Genomic DNA, 14,974 nt, shown 5'->3' on the forward strand with positions numbered 1-14,974 from the left:
ATGGATGGCCTGAGTTGGAAGGGATCTGAGAGGACATCCTGTTCCAAACCCATGGGCAGGGACACCTTCCATTAGCCCAGGTGGCTCCAAGCCCTGTCCTGGGCACTGCCAGGGATCCAGGGGCAGCCACAGCTCCTCTGAACACCCTGTGCCAGGGCCTCCCCACCCTCCCAGGGAGGAATTCCTTCCCAATATCTAATCTAAACCTCCTCCAAAGCCACTCCCTCTTGTCCTGTCACTACACGCTCTTGTAAACAGCCTCTCTCGATCTTTCTGCTATCAGCAGCTCTGTTCCCCCTAGCCCCGCAGGAAGCCCCAGGCTCCCGCTCCCCCTGCTCCTCCTGCTCCTCCCGGACACCTCAGGGGAGGGGACAGCCAAAGGGGACAGGCGGCAGGGTTTACAGAGAGCCGGCAGCACCAGCACAGCTCACGCGACCTGCTACCTGTCTTGTCACGTCAGCACCGACATCTGCTGCAAATAAAGCAGCGAGAGAAAGGCGAAGCCAAAGGGCCTCTCTGAGCATCTCCCCAGCCCCAGCAGCGCCGGAGATGCGGCGCCTGTCACGCTGCATGAAAAACCTCTTTCATTAGCGGCAGGGCTGGAGCTCAGATCCTGGAATCCCGGCGAGAATCCCAGCCTGGCATCCCAGCACAGCTTTCCCGGGGGCTGTGCAGGCAGGCGGGCACGATGCTCTGTGGGCACCGCGGGAGCAGCCTGGGAACGGCTTTGTTCTCACAGGCAGCGTTTCACCCCCAAAACAGGGAGCTCGGGCCTTTGAAGCTCTCGCAGGTGCTGCCGCCAGGGAAGGCTGCTCTGATGCCGAGGGAACATCGGGAACATCCTGACATCCTCAGCTCCCTTCCCCATCCTGGCGTGGGACAGACGCCCAGGGGCCGCCAGCCCGGGCAGGGAGCCTCGGCACTGGGAGAAATCCAGTCCACTGCATAAACTGCCGCCCTCTGTGCTGGGACAGCGTTCCTTGGACGCTCAGCCACGGCGGGGCCGAGCCGGGGAGCAAAGGGTGCAGGGCAGGCAGCGCCGGCAGCCAGGGCTGGGCACGGGCCCTGTGACAAGGAGGGAGCAGCCAGGGGGCTCAGGGGCTGCGGGCAGGGCAGGCGGTGGGAAACGGAGCAGCTGGAAGGGAAGGGCAGGGCAGGGAGCAGGAATGGACTGCGGACAGGGCTGAGGGCAGGGCAGAGCAGGACTGCGGCCAGGACAGGGCTGGGCAGGGCAGGGCAATGGGCAGGACTGGACTGCAGACAGAACTGAGGACAGGGCAGGGCGGTGGGCAGGACTGCGGCCAGGACAGGGCTGGGCAGCGAGCAGAACTGCAAACAGGGCAAGGCAAAGCAGGGCTGGGCTGTGGGAAGGATTGCAGCCAGAACGGGGCAAAGCAGGGCAGCGGGCAGGACCGCAGCCAGGGCAGGACCGCAGGCAGGGCACGGCGCTGCCCGGGCTGAGCATCCCTCGGCCATCTCCAGATCCGTGCAGGGATCCGTTTCCGTGCGGCCACCGCCCCGCCCTGCCCCGCCCCTCCCGGCCCCGCCCTGCCCCACCCATGTCCTCTCCCGGTTCTCTCGGTGCCGGGGCGGTGCCGGGGCGGTGCCGGGGCCGTGCCGGGGCCGTGCCGGGGCGGTGCCGGGGCGGTGCCGGGGCCGTGCCGGGGCGGTGCCGGGGCGGTGCCGGGGCGGTGCCGGGGCGGTGCCGGGGCGGTGCCGGGGCCGTGCCGGGGCGGTGCCGGGGCGGTGCCGGGGCGGTGCCGGGGCGGTGCCGGGGCGGTGCCGGGGCGGTGCCGGGGCCGTGCCGGGGCGGTGCCGGGGCGGTGCCGGGGCGGTGCCGGGGCGGTGCCGGGGCCGTGCCGGGGCGGTGCCGGGGCGGTGCCGGGGCCGTGCCGGGGCGGTGCCGGGGCGGTGCCGGGGCCGTGCCGGGGCGGTGCCGGGGCGGTGCCGGGGCCGTGCCGGGGCGGTGCCGGGGCCGTGCCGGGGCGGTGCCGGGGCGGTGCCGGGGCGGTGCCGGGGCCGTGCCGGGGCGGTCCCGGTTGCTGCGCGGCCCCGTCGCCGCTCCCAGCCGCTATAAGCGGGCGGCCGCGGCCGCGCTCCGCAGTGCATGGCCGAGCCCCGGCCGGCCCCCGCCGCTCCGCCGGGATCCTCCCCGGGGCCGGTCCCGGCCGCCCCCCGTGTCCCCTCCCGTGTCCCCTCCCCGCCGCTGGCAGCCGTGACCTTGGCATCCTCCCGGCGCGGGGACAGCGCTGGGGACAGCCGCCGGGGGATGCGGTAGGCGGCGGATCGCACGGGAATATTCCTCCCGGGAGAGAAGGAGAGCGGCAGCCTCCTCCCGCGGCCGGCGAGCGGCAGGGAACAGCGGATTTAAAGAGCATCTTTGGCCCTTTGTTGGATGAGAAGGACGGGGAAGGAGCGGCAGGATGAGCACTAGCAGTGAGTACGGCGTCCTGTCGCCTGGGCGGTGGGGATGGGGCTGGTACCGCACCGAGCTGGCTGGGAGGAATTGGAAAGAAAATGTCATAACAGCGCTGACAAGGCTAGCGGGATGGAATTTGGGGTTGTTTTCCTGCCTGCCGTCTGACAGGCGCTGGCTGGGCTGCGTTTGATGTGGGCTGAGCAGCGGTGCTTATCTCCACGGAGTACTTTTCTTGGCTCGGATTTCTGGGGTTTTGGAGGGCAGAGCATCGACTGAAATGTCGATACGCAACATGGTGAGAGGCGGCCAGGAGCGCTCTGACAGGCACAGCCTCACTTGCTGCTGCCTCTGCCTGGGAAGAAATGGATGTGAGGGGAGGAGGAGAAGGGAGAGGAGAGACCCAGAAACCTGAGCAAAGCACAGGTGCAATCCTGGAAATAAAAATAAAATAAAATCCCCAAAGCTTCTGCAGCTGGGGATGTGGGTGTTCCTATTGTGCGTGTGAGACAGGGACAGAGGCACTCATGCGCTGTGGATGAATTTCTAAAGAAGCAGAGCTCGGAAATGTGCTGCATAAGATGAGAACTGGCACCGAGGCTGCTCACTTTGGATTCTGTGCCCTCGTTGGAAAGTCTGGGAAGATTGATCAGGGTTGAGCGAGCCACAATCATTTTTTTTTTTTCCCTGCCTGACGTGCTGTGTGACAGCTGTGCCCACCTTGCTGCCACGGCTTCGAGCCCTTCCTTTAAAAGCAGCGAGTCCCTGGTGAAGGAGTTGATGCTGATGGACACCTGAGGGGCTTCCTCCTGGGATAACCTGTCCAGGGAATTCCCCCCCCCGACCCTGCCGTGGCTCCTGGAGCTGTGCGAGGAGCGGAGCCCTCCCCTTAGGCACAAAACAGCACAGCAGCAACTTCTCCATTGCACTGGCGTGCCGAGGTTTCTCAATCCCAGGGCTTGGGGTGGTTCCCGAGCAAAACACCGTGAAAAATGCCTTGGCACGCTGCGAGCCAACAGAACAGGTGATTCCAGCTCCGTTGGGCTGTGTCAGAGGCGAGGAAAGTTTCCAGGTGCCCTCTGCCCGAGCCACACCTGGGACAGGAGCGAGCCCCTCGTCCCGGGGGAGCGGCGCTGGCGCTGCCTAGGTAGGAAACAATAGGGACTGATTCTTTCCGAGCCTGCAGGATGCCTGATAACAAAAGGGTCCTCCCTCTGCTCCTCCGGGGGAGCAGCTCAGGTCTGCTGCAGAGGGCTGCTGGGATCAGTGGCCGCCGTGGTCAGGTGGGACTGCTAAGCTTCCTCTAAGCCAATTCTGCCAAATGCCTGTTGGTTCCTTTTGGGATTCCTTCCCAGCTCTTAATAGCTGCCTTGGCTGCCGCCGGAGATAAGGGCTGTTTATGGCCACCGGCGTGTTCCAGAGAGCTGGTTGTGCTGCAAAACTCCCTCACACGCACACATACACACACAGAGCGAGGTGCCAGGGAGCCAACCTGTGCTGCTGTGCCCTGACTCACGGGAGAGGCCGCTGGAGTCCCCCGGGAGCTGCTCCTCCTTCTGCCACCGCCTGCCTCTGTGGCCCTGGGCACTTCACTGAGCAGCGCCAGCAGCTGCCAGGGCTCTTGCCAAGCCCTTTGGGGGGCTCTGCAGGCTTTGCCTAAATTGCCAGTACCCCGTTTTAAGCAGCCACGTGTTTTAGTCAAGGCTTGGCGACTCCGTGGCATCTCCTGGTCGCTCGCTGTGCTGGGGGTTGGTGATTTGTGGGTGACTCCGGGTCCCTTTGGGATCACATCAGAGGTGTGCAAACCCTGCTGGGCGCTGGCTCTGCCCTGTTGGGCTCCCAGTTGTTTTCCCAGCAGCTGGAGTGCTCCCAGAAGGGCTTGGACACTCAAATGCTGCTTCACTTGTGTTCCCAGCAGTGGCTCTGTGAGCCAGGCCGGGGTGTGGGGCCATTTCTGCCGTCAGCACCCTCTGGGACTGGTGTGAGCACTGCCAAAATCTGCCTCGCCCAGCTCTGGGCATCCCTCCCCAGCCCTCCATTCCATCTGCCAACGAGGCACAAACTCACAAATCCTGGGGGCCATGTGTCAGTGCCATCTCTGGTTCACCCCCTGTGATGCCACCTGGAACACACCTTTTTTACCACGGCTTTTTTACCCTCCAGTGGCTCGCTGGAGTTTGGGGCCACTTGTCAGAGGCAGCTCTGCTGCTTTAATTTTTAAATTTTTTTTGGCTGTTTTTCCCCCCCACAGGACAAGGGCAGACTGTGCATAAATTTATGATGCCCAGGTGTGCCTGTGCCTGCAGGGCTAAAATTTTGGGGGCTGGCAAAACCAAGGAGGCGCACAGCTGAGGCTGAAATGCCACCATCTGATCTGTGAATTCCCAGCACCGCTTCCCATTTCGCTGGCTGCATTTTGTTCACGCTCCTCTCCTGCCTGGAGCTGATGTGAGGCAGGAAACCTGTGGCTGTGGGCCACGGCTGGCCCCGAGCCACGCTGCTGAGCAAATCTGCGAGGCCTCCAGGAGCTCTGGGCAGGATTGGCTGGGTTTATCTCTGGAGATGCTCCGTGCACAGCAGTCAGGAGCCTCAGCAGCCCTTGCTGAGGGGACAGGGGGTTGATTTCACCCCGGGTTTGAAGACGCCGTGTCATCATCTGCCCCATGATGAAGGCAAAGCCAGATGAAAAATGTTGTATTTGAGGTGAAAAGGTAAAACCAGTTGATGTCAGGCATAAACGTCTATCCTGAGGCTGCAGAGCAGCTCAGGTGGCCCCGAGGGTGGAAGGGTGGGAAGGTGATCTCTGCTCCTGCTGGGAGTCCAGATGTGCCGTGAGGTTTGGAGGGCACAGTGTTGGTGTTTATGTTCATTAGGCTACCACTGCTGCTCGCTAATTGATTACAAATGGATCCCTACCTTGGCAGACAGCTCTGTGGTGCTGCTTGGCATTCCCGTGGGAGCTGGGGCTTGGAGGGCAAACCCTTGGCCAAGAGAACATCCCTTAAAATCACCCCCTGGGATCTCCCCCGCCTGCAGCCAGCATCTCCCTGGGAATCTGGGCAGTGACTGACACCGTGTTTGTGCTCAAAGGGTTAAAGCTGCCACTGCCCCGAGGATTTCAGCCTCTAAATGAGTGGGAAGAATCCCTTCTGCTGCTGTGGGGGCAGCCAGCGGGTCTGGGTGCTGCGGGTCCGTGGAGCGGTGTCTGTGAGTCACCCCGCGGGATTTACATCATCCCTCCTGTGGGCTGGCAGAGGGGCTGCTGCCAGCCTGGGCACTGGCTTTGCCAGGAGCAAAGGTGCCCCTGGTCCTTCTGGCTGTCACAAGGGACATCCCAGCTCCTGGGGAGGGGACACCCTGGCGAGCTCCTGGCTTGAGCCAAGTTTGGCAGGATCTGGATCGGCGTGGCCTTGGGTGGTTGGGGCTGGTTCTGGCATCTTCCAGATTTCCTCCTATGGAAAAAAAAAGAGGCCAGAATCTGATGGCAAGTCCACTCAGGGTGGGCTGAGCCATTTATCCCCATCCTTGCAGCAGCTGGGAGCCTGCTGGAGCACGGAGAGCTCCCCAAGAAGGTTTGGTATGCCAAGTGGAAAGTTTCATCCCTATATCCGTGCCACCTCTCAAATTCCTGCTGAGAGGCACCCCTGCTCTGAGAAGGAGCTGTGAGGAAAGGCTGGACATTTGGGAAGGGAGGCTTCCTGACGGATCCTGATGAATGCAGCATGTTTGCTCGGTTATTTTTGTCTTGCCTAAATCGTGCTTGCTCTTAGATCGTGATCCTCTAAGCGTAATTACCCCGTAATCTCCAGGCACATGTGGTTACAAGGTGTTTACCAGCAAACTCCATTAAGGGCCCGTGTAATTAAAGAGGAATCCCGTGGTGCTGCACATCCCTGGAAGCTCCAGCTCTGCTCCTCGGGCAGGTGAATCACAGGTGTCCCCACCCCGTGGGGCAGGAGCTGGGAGGGTCCCACAGGGAGGTTTTTTCAGAAGTGCAGGAACTCGGAGGGATGTCATGAGCAGGGTGGTTTTTTGGAATTTGGGCACCAAGGGGAACTCCCAGACTCCCCGCCTACATTTTAGTCCTCTCAATACCCAGACTGTGACAAACAACCAGACACAAACCGTTCCCTGTTTTCCTGGGCAGAGGGACAATCACCCATTGCATTCACTTTGCTGCCAGAGAATTCCAGTCCCAGGCAGCAGCTCTGTCCCTGGGCTGGTGGATGGGCTCTGTCCTCTCCCCAGGCTCCATCCAGGCTCTTTCAAACCCTCTCTCCTGGCAGCTGGCCCTTGGAAGAGCAGGAGCCACGGAACGTGGCCCTGCAGGCCCGTGGAGTGCGTGCTGGAAGGTCAATTGGAGCCATTGAATCCTTCCAGGGGCTTAGCGTGCTCTTCTCAAATAAAAAGCACATTTTCTAATCATCGTGATTTAGCGGGATCACGGTGTTTGGGGTGCCAGCAGGCTGGGCTGATGACAGCAGCCCCTCTGCTGGGAAGGAGGGAGGAAAAACCCGCTCAGTTCCTGCCAGACCCCGCAGCCCTGTCGTGATGGGGCCATCACGAAGCGGTTGAGGGACACCTCATTCGGTATTTTTAGTTCTGAAAGCCACCAGTGGCTGAGCCGTGAGCGCTGCAGCACCTCCAGAAGGCAGCTGGGGGTGGAGTGGTCACGGCGAGAGCCGGGGTGAGCAACGATGGAGAGGTTTAGAGGATGAAAGGGAGAGTGGAGGGAAGGCTCAGGCGCCTCAGGCTCAGGGGGTTGGGTGGTGGGCGAGGCTGGCAGGGGGACTGGAGGTTGTGCCCAGCACCTCCGGAATCAGGGGGCTCAGCGCATCCCTGGGGCAGCAGAACAGCTGGAATTCACTTCCCCACAGCCCCCATGGGCACTCCTGGCTTTCAGGGAAGGGCTGGCTGAGGTTTAAGCGGCCCAAAGTGATCTCTCCCAGGAGCAAACTGGGCTGCACAGGTCCCGTTTGTTTGCTGGTGGCTCAGGTGTTTGATAGGCCCCGGTTTCTGGGTGCATTTTTCAGCTCAGGTGGAGTTTTCGGAATGCTTTATCAGTATCAGCCATAAGCCCCAGCCTGGGAATTGATGAGCTTTCTCCACTGCCTGGGGCAGAGAGCAGGAAGAAAAAGGAGCTGCTGCTGCGGTTTCCCCAGCCAGCCTGTCTGACCTTCCTTTCTTCTTACCCTTGCTGGCCTGGCAAGGTCTGCAGAGCCCCAAGGATCGTTTGTTTTTCTGTTCATGGACGTTTTACTCCACTTCCATTTTGAATCAGCTTCTTTTCCGAGTCTTGGAAAAGGCTCGGAGCTGGGGAAGGTTTCTCTGAGGAGCACAGCAGGGGGAGAGGGGAGCAGGTGCTGGAGGTTTGGAGCCATCCCTCCGGCTTCTGCTTTTCCTTGGCAACAAGTGGCACATTTTGGAGAGCTGTGGGGCAGGAAGAGCTTTGCTGGTGCCAATGCCAGCCTCAAAAACCATCTCCTGAAGCCAGCCCGAGTCTGAGTTCTGGGGTTTGACCTGTCCTCAGAGCAGGCAGTTACGTGACTGTTTCCCAGAAATGCAGCAGGATCAGACAAGCCAAATGTAGAGCAGGGCTCGGTGTGAGCTCCCAAACCCACCCCTGGGGAACAGCCTCCCTCAGAAACACCTCACCTGGGAGAGCACCTGCAAGGCCCTGCCTGTCCTTCCCAACATCCTGGCACAGCTGGGATGGAATTCATGGGATTGTCATGGAATTTTCATGGGATTACAGGATGGACAGCGTTGGAAGGGATCTTGAAGTCCTTGTAGCAGCCCCTGCCATGGGCAGGGACACCTTGCACAGACCAGGGTGCTCCAAGCCCTGCCCAACCTGGCCTTGGACACTTCCAGGGATTGCTCTTGCTGGAGAATGGGAGCTATTTTTAAATCCTCTCGGGGCCTGGGTGGGTCTTTACCCGGCTCACAGGAACTTGCTGGGACATGTGGTGGGGATCTCCCAGTCCCAGCTGCTCCCAGCCTGGATTCCCAGGGCAGGCACACAGGGATGGGTGGCCCAGGGTGCTTTTGCTTCACCCCTGGCTGAGGAGGAGGAGAGGACGGGAGCAAAGCTGTGTGTGACAGCCACTCCTGAGGCCCAGCAGGAGCTGTCCCCTCCAGAAGAAGGGGTTCCTCACCCTGGCCCTGCCGCAGGGCTGGGTCAGGGCTGCTCTGGCAGCTGCTCTGTCTCCTCTGCTCTGAATCCTTCAGGGCTCTTTGGAGAAGGAGGAATAAAATGCCCTCTGGCTGTGCTGGCCGGGGCTGGGCAGTGCCACATCTGCAGCCTCTGCAGCAGCAGGATGCCCGTGGTGACCACGGGACCAGCCAGGTCCCTGCGCTGCCAGGGAGGTCCCTGTGCCCACCAGAGAGCAGCCAGGTGCTGGGCCCAGCCACGGGAAGGTTCTCCTTGAAGCCAAACCCCAAGAAATGCGGGCTGGGCTGGGCAGAGCCTCTCCAGGCTGCTGCAGGTCCCGTTTCTGTTGGCACCAACCCATCCGCAGCCCCTGTGCCGCACCCAGGGGTGCCTTGTGCAGCTCTGCCGCGGCTTTTCCCTCTCTCTGTGCTCCTCCTCCTGGCGTGGGATGGAGCAGAGGCTTCCCCTATCCCTGCTGGGAGCCAGGCTGTCCCTCCTCGTGTCCCCATCCTCTGCTGCTCACTGTCCTGGGTGCCCACACCTGGCTGGCACTGGGGTCACTGTGCCCACACCTGGCTGGCTTTGGGGTCACTGTGCCCACACCTGGCTGTGCCAGGTCACTGTGCCCACTCCTGGCTGTACCAGGTCACTGTGCCCACACCTGGCTGGCACTGGGGTCACTGTGCCCACACCTGGCTGTGCTGGGTCACTGTGCCCACACCTGGCTGTGCCAGGTCACTGTGCCCACACCTGGCTGGCACTGGGGTCACTGTGCCCACACCTGGCTGTGCCGGGTCACTGTGCCCACACCTGGCTGGCACTGGGGTCACTGTGCCCACACCTGGCTGGCTTTGGGGTCACTGTGCCCACACCTGGCTGGCACTGGGGTCACTGTGCCCACACCTGGCTGTGCCAGGGTCAGTGTGCCCACACCTGGCTGGCACTGGGGTCACTGTGCCCACTCCTGGCTGGCTTTGGGGTCACTGTGCCCACACCTGGCTGGCTTTGGGGTCACTGTGCCCACTCCTGGCTGGGGCACAGTGACAGCTGGCCCTGGGGTCAGGGAGCTGAGGCCATCCTTCCCCTGTGGCACAGATGTGGCTTTTGGCCCTTGCCAGGCTGTGCCAGGGGGCAGGTGCTGTGGCTCTTTGGGCCAGGATTGCGGCCAGACTTTGGGACAGAAAGGGGATGGCAGCTATTCCAGGTGGAATAACCAGCTTTAGGAGGGGTTTGTGGGGTTGATGCAGTGCCTGTGGGCATCAGGAAGACCTTTGTCCTGTGCCTTTGGAGGCAGTTTTGCTGGAATTTCCCCACTTTTTGACCGTGAACCAAGAAGCAGAGCAGCTCCCAGGGGTGTGGGCACACGGGGAGAAGCACATCCCTCCTCTCAGCAGAGGCCATCCTTCGTCTGTGGCAGCTGCTGAGGCATGAAACTGGATGATCCAAAGGCTTTGATCTGGGAGCAAAACCATCCCTCCATCCAGCCCCAGATGTGGCTTGAGAGAACTTGCACTGGTGTTCCACCAGGAGAGGAGTGGGCTGGATCTGATCCTTCCCTCTGGAAAAGGAGGAGTGGGCTGGATCTGAGGAATGGGCTGGATCTGATCCTTCCCCTCTGGAAAAGGAGGAATGGGCTGGATCTGATCCTTCCCCTCTGGCAAAGGAGGAATGGGCTGGATTTGATCCTTCTCCTCTGGCAAAGGAGGAATGGGGTGGATTTGATCCTTCCCCTCTGGAAAAGGAGGAACTGGCTGGATTTGATCCTTCCCCTCTGGAAAAGGAGGAATGGGCTGGATCTGATCCTTCCCCTCTGGAAAAGGAGGAATGGGGTGGATTTGATCCTTCCCCTCTGGAAAAGGAGGAATGGGGTGGATCTGATCCTTCCCCTCTGGAAAAGGAGGAATGGGGTGGATCTGATCCTTCCCCTCTGGAAAAGGAGGTGCCTGCATGAGGTGGCCAGGCAGAGCTGAGTGGGGATGTTCTCCCCTCCCCTGCTTTTGAAAAAAAGAGAGAGGAAAAAAAAAAAACACACAACAGGAAAGTCACAGCCTGTGTGGTGAGTTATGTGGTGATGACTCCTTCTGATGGGCTACATCACAAATCCCTGCCTCCCTGAGGATGCTCCCCGTTGAAAGCTTTTATGGCATCTTAAAAATAGCCGCAGAGGGGGAGAGAATGAGAAGATGGATAGGTAGGTGGATCCCTAATAAGGAGAGGAGAGGAAACAGCTCGAGAGGGAATGGAAAGACTTTGGCGAACGGCGTGTGAGTGGCTGCTGAAGGAGGGGGTGGTGTGGCCGTGCCGAGGCGCTGAGCTGCGTGCCCAGCAGCAGCAGGAAACCCTATAAAAAGCCTGCCTGGGAGAGATCTGAGCCTTACACGTGCTGGGGACAGGCCCGGGGTGAGCAGCAGCCCTCCCGCAGGCACTCGCTGCATTCTACAAGTCGCTGTTAAAAATAACCCCTGGCCGGGCCAGCTGCAGCTGCTGCTGCTCCTGCGTGATTCCCAAACAGCTCATCCCTGCTCCTTCCCCACCTCCAGGTGCAGCTGAGGGATGAGGGGGCTCCTGGATTTCCCTGGAAGGTGGCTTTTCCCACTCGGGCTGTGCCCTGGGAAAGGTGCTGGGAGCTGCTTCTGGCACTTTGTAATGCCCAGGGTGAGATTTGGGGCTGGGCTGGAGCTCAGTGAGGACACGTTCCCAAAACCCTGCAGGGGGACAGTCCTGCTGTGCCATGGGGCACTGCCAGCAGTGTCTCCTGGACCTGGGAGGTGGCTCCAGGCCCTTGGCTGTGCTTGTGGCAGCTCTTTGCCCATCACTCAGGGGAGATTTTCCAGAGTGTCTCCAAGAAATGCTAATTGCTTTGGCTTCCCTGGGTACAGCACAGCCACTGGGCACAAAGGGCTCTCAGTCAGCTGAGAGATCTGCCAGATCCTTCCTCTGGATCCCCCGGAGAGCTGGTGGAGGCTGCTGTGGCTGCTGCTGATCCTCCCACCCCTGGGTCCCATCCTGTCCCCAATAAGACACCCTGTGGTGCCAACACCCAGTGGCACAAGGACGGTGACCTCTGTCCCTGTAGGACATGAAAGAAAGGCTCCAAATATTTCAGAAGGCAAAGAGCACAGAAAAAAAGTCTTTTATTGTCTAATTCTTACTGCCTTTTATAAGGTGTTCCCATACAGACTGACCATGGCTGGTGAATAGAAATGACACCTCTCTAATCATTGGTTAAACCAGAGAAACAGCAAAACACCCCCTGGAGAAAGATTGTTTGGAGAAAGGAGAGTTGTTGGCCAAGATTGTTTTGAGAAGAAACTTTCTTGAGAATTTTTTTCCTTGGGGGAAAAGTTAGCAGCTGCTAGCAGGCTGAAATCTCTCAGACCCAGAAATATCAGGCCCAATGACCTTTCTTTGGGCTGTGAGACCCCCCGGCCTCAGCCCCTGGCAGGCACAGAGTGGGGTCAGATCTCCCCTTGTGCCGCAGGGGTGACAAGAGTCTCCCGTGCTGGGAATGTGTCAGGAGCCCTCAGCTCTGCTCTGTGTGTCCCCCTGAACCCCCGAGGTGCTGCTGCCCACCCCAGCTCTGCCCCTGGCAGGAAAAGCCCCGTGCAGGTGCCTGGCTTTGGTGCAGGCAGCTGGGAAACCCTCCTTGGCTCTGCCCCTGCTCCCACCGCAGGGAAAAAACGCTGCTAACGAGGCTCCTCTGTCACAGCCACCAGCCTGTCACATCCACGCCATCTCCCTCTTGCTTCCTTGGCTTTTCTAGCTCTGTTTTTTTCCCCTCCCTCAGCTAGACAGGAGCCCGGGGAAGCCGAGGCTGTGGAGGGTGAGCAGCGCCCAGCTCCAGGGAAAAGCGGAGCTGGAGAGATCCTGATCCTCGTGGGTGGTTTTGAGGGAGCAGCACCATCCTGGCTGCAGAGTGTCCACTCCTGCTCCGGGCTCCCAGCACAGGAGAGCCGGTCCAGCCTGGGGAGGAGAAGCTCTGGGATCACCCAGCTGTGGCCTCCAGTGCCTGGAGGGAGCCTGCAAGGAACGTGGGGATCATGGACAGTGGAGTGACAGGACACGGGGCTTCACACTGACAGAGAGCGAGGTCAGGTGGGATATTGGGATGAAATTCCTTCCCTGGGAGGGTGGGCAGCGCTGGCACAGGGTGCCCAGAGCAGCTGTGGCTGCCCCTGGATCCCTGGAGGTGTCCAAGGCCAGGCTGGACATTGGGGCTTGGAGCAGCCTGGGACAGTGGAAGGTGTCCCTGCCCATGGCTGCGGGTGGGATGAGATGAGTTTTAAGGTGCTTTTTCCAACTCAAACCATTCCAGGATTCCAGCCCTGGTCCCGGCTCCCACCTTGGCTGGGAGCATCCCAGGGGTGTCCAGAGGGAGGGCTGGCCAGGAGGGGACACCTGTGATGGCCAGGAGGGGACACTTGAGCTGGCCAGAAGGGGACACCTGTGATGGCCAGGAGGGGACACACCAGCTGGCCAGGAGGGGACACCTGTGCTGGCCAGGACGGGACATCTCACCTGGCCAGGAGGGGACACCTGTGATGGCCAGGAGGGGACACATCAGCTGGCCAGGAGGGGACACCTGTGATGGCCCCAGCCCCCTCTGCCTGCTTGGCTGCTCCGGTGGCAGCCAGGGCCCAGTTTGGTCACAATTCCGTTCCCTAGGAGGCAGATTTTGGCTCCCTTCACCAAAAGCACAAAAAAGGCCACGCTCATTTTTTCCCCCCGCTGAAAAGGAGACTTGTTCCCTGCGAAGCTCCAGCTCCGCCGGGCCCATTGATTGCCCGTTAATTGTCGCTAATGAGGAGCTGGGCGAAGTGGCATCCAGAGGCTCTCGGGGACAGACTGTCGCTTCGGCTTGGGAGGGACATCTCAGCGGGGAAGGCAGCCGTGACCCCGGCGTGGGTGAGCTGAGCTGCATGAATGGGCTCCTTAACGAGGGATGCTCCAATTGCCGTGCCCGCAGCACCCAGGGCAGCCGCCGGGGTTAAGAGGATCTCTGGTGCTTTCTCTGGATTTATTTACACGTGGAGAAGTGGGATGGAGAGGGGTAAAGCCGCCCTGCCCAGGACGGGGTGATGCCTTGAGTTTTAACTTTGGTATTTTCCCGGTTCTGCACTGCGTTGGTGCATAACTCTGAACTCCATATAAAGTGTCAGCAAGTTCTCCCCACAGCTCAGTGACACAAAACAATCCTTTTCCAGCCCCACAACCAAGGGCACCGCTGCAGCTTCAGGCCCAAAAAATGATAAACCACATCGAGTTGAGGGGAGAAATCTGGGAGGATGGGACTGCATCACCTGGAGCTGTAACTGGACAATGAACCCCAATGTGTGAGCGGACCAAAACTTATCAAACTGTAAAAAAAAAAAAAAAAAAAAAAAAAAAAAACCAAAAAAAAAAAAAAAAAACTAAAAACTGAGTCGTGACTCACAGTGAGTCCATCTTGGTCCATCTTGTGTGTAGTCACAGCCAGGCTCTTTCACTGCCCAAGGTGCATCCTCTAAAGGCCTTTTTAATAAATGCCCACTTTATTCCCTGAACTCTGTCCAGCCGCTGTCCTGGGCAGCCTCTGGAGGCATCACCAGGGCTCTGTGGCCCCTGAGCAGCAGGACCCGCTGCCAGGTTTGGCCCCGTGCCTCCACCCCGCCACTCCGAGGCTGGTTTTTATTTTTTCCCCTGCTGAAAGGCACCGAAGGCTTTTAGCAGGAGCCAGCCGTGTCTGTGTGCCCGGAGCTCCCCCTCCTCTGCCAGTGGGGATTGCGGGAGCCAAGGAGAGCACGAGTGTGGGGAGGAGGAGGATGGAATTCCGTCTGTGCCAGCCCCTCGTGTGCCCGGGGGAGTTCATTGCTCCGCGTGTGCCTTGTCCTGCCACGTCTCCGCTGTCCCCAGCCAGGTGTGGCCGTGCCCTGTGTGGCTTGGGCAGCCCCAGGTCCCCCGGCTGAGGCTCGGTGGGGTGTGAAGCCCCCTCGGGAATGTCACGCCGTGCACGGGTGTGGTTTTGCTCGTGGTTTTCCTCTCCCACAGCAGCAGCTCCCTGGGTGCCCATCCCCTGCTCCAGCAGCTCCTGTGGCACCCGAGCCGCTCACCTCCCTCACCTCCTTTCGTCTCCTCTCTGTTAAAATGGCTCAGCTGCTTCACCAGCCCTTTTCCCGGGTGTTGGCTCAGGTTTTTCTCCCATTTCTGCCAGGCTTCCACTTACCTGTGACCTCCTCCTGCTCTCTGGGCACCCGTTCTTGTCCTCGCAGCTGGGTGAGGCACCAGCCAGAGGCTGAGCCTGGGTTTGTTGCTCAGTCACAGCCAGAGCTGCTCTGCAGAGGGGCATCTCCCCTCTGGGATTTGTTATTTCGTTGGAATAAACAGCCAAGTGGGATGTTATTTTCCATTCCTGCTGAGGGAGGTTG

General features: G+C 60.2%; 1 protein-coding gene across 1 annotated transcript in view; it reads left to right on the plus strand.

Moving 5' to 3' along the window:
* The first annotated feature begins 2,078 nt into the window (after nucleotides 1-2,078).
* Nucleotides 2,079-14,974, plus strand: part of ABLIM3 (actin binding LIM protein family member 3) — a 49,919-nt gene continuing 37,023 nt past the window's right edge. The window contains exon 1 of the mRNA XM_066329400.1: nucleotides 2,079-2,436. Within this exon, the coding sequence (XP_066185497.1) occupies nucleotides 2,424-2,436 (13 nt within the window). The 5' untranslated portion in view covers nucleotides 2,079-2,423. The remainder of the gene's footprint in view (nucleotides 2,437-14,974) is intronic.

This window comes from Sylvia atricapilla, chromosome 14 (genome assembly GCF_009819655.1).
Source record: "Sylvia atricapilla isolate bSylAtr1 chromosome 14, bSylAtr1.pri, whole genome shotgun sequence".
In the NCBI taxonomy this organism is placed as follows: Eukaryota; Metazoa; Chordata; class Aves; order Passeriformes; family Sylviidae; genus Sylvia; species Sylvia atricapilla.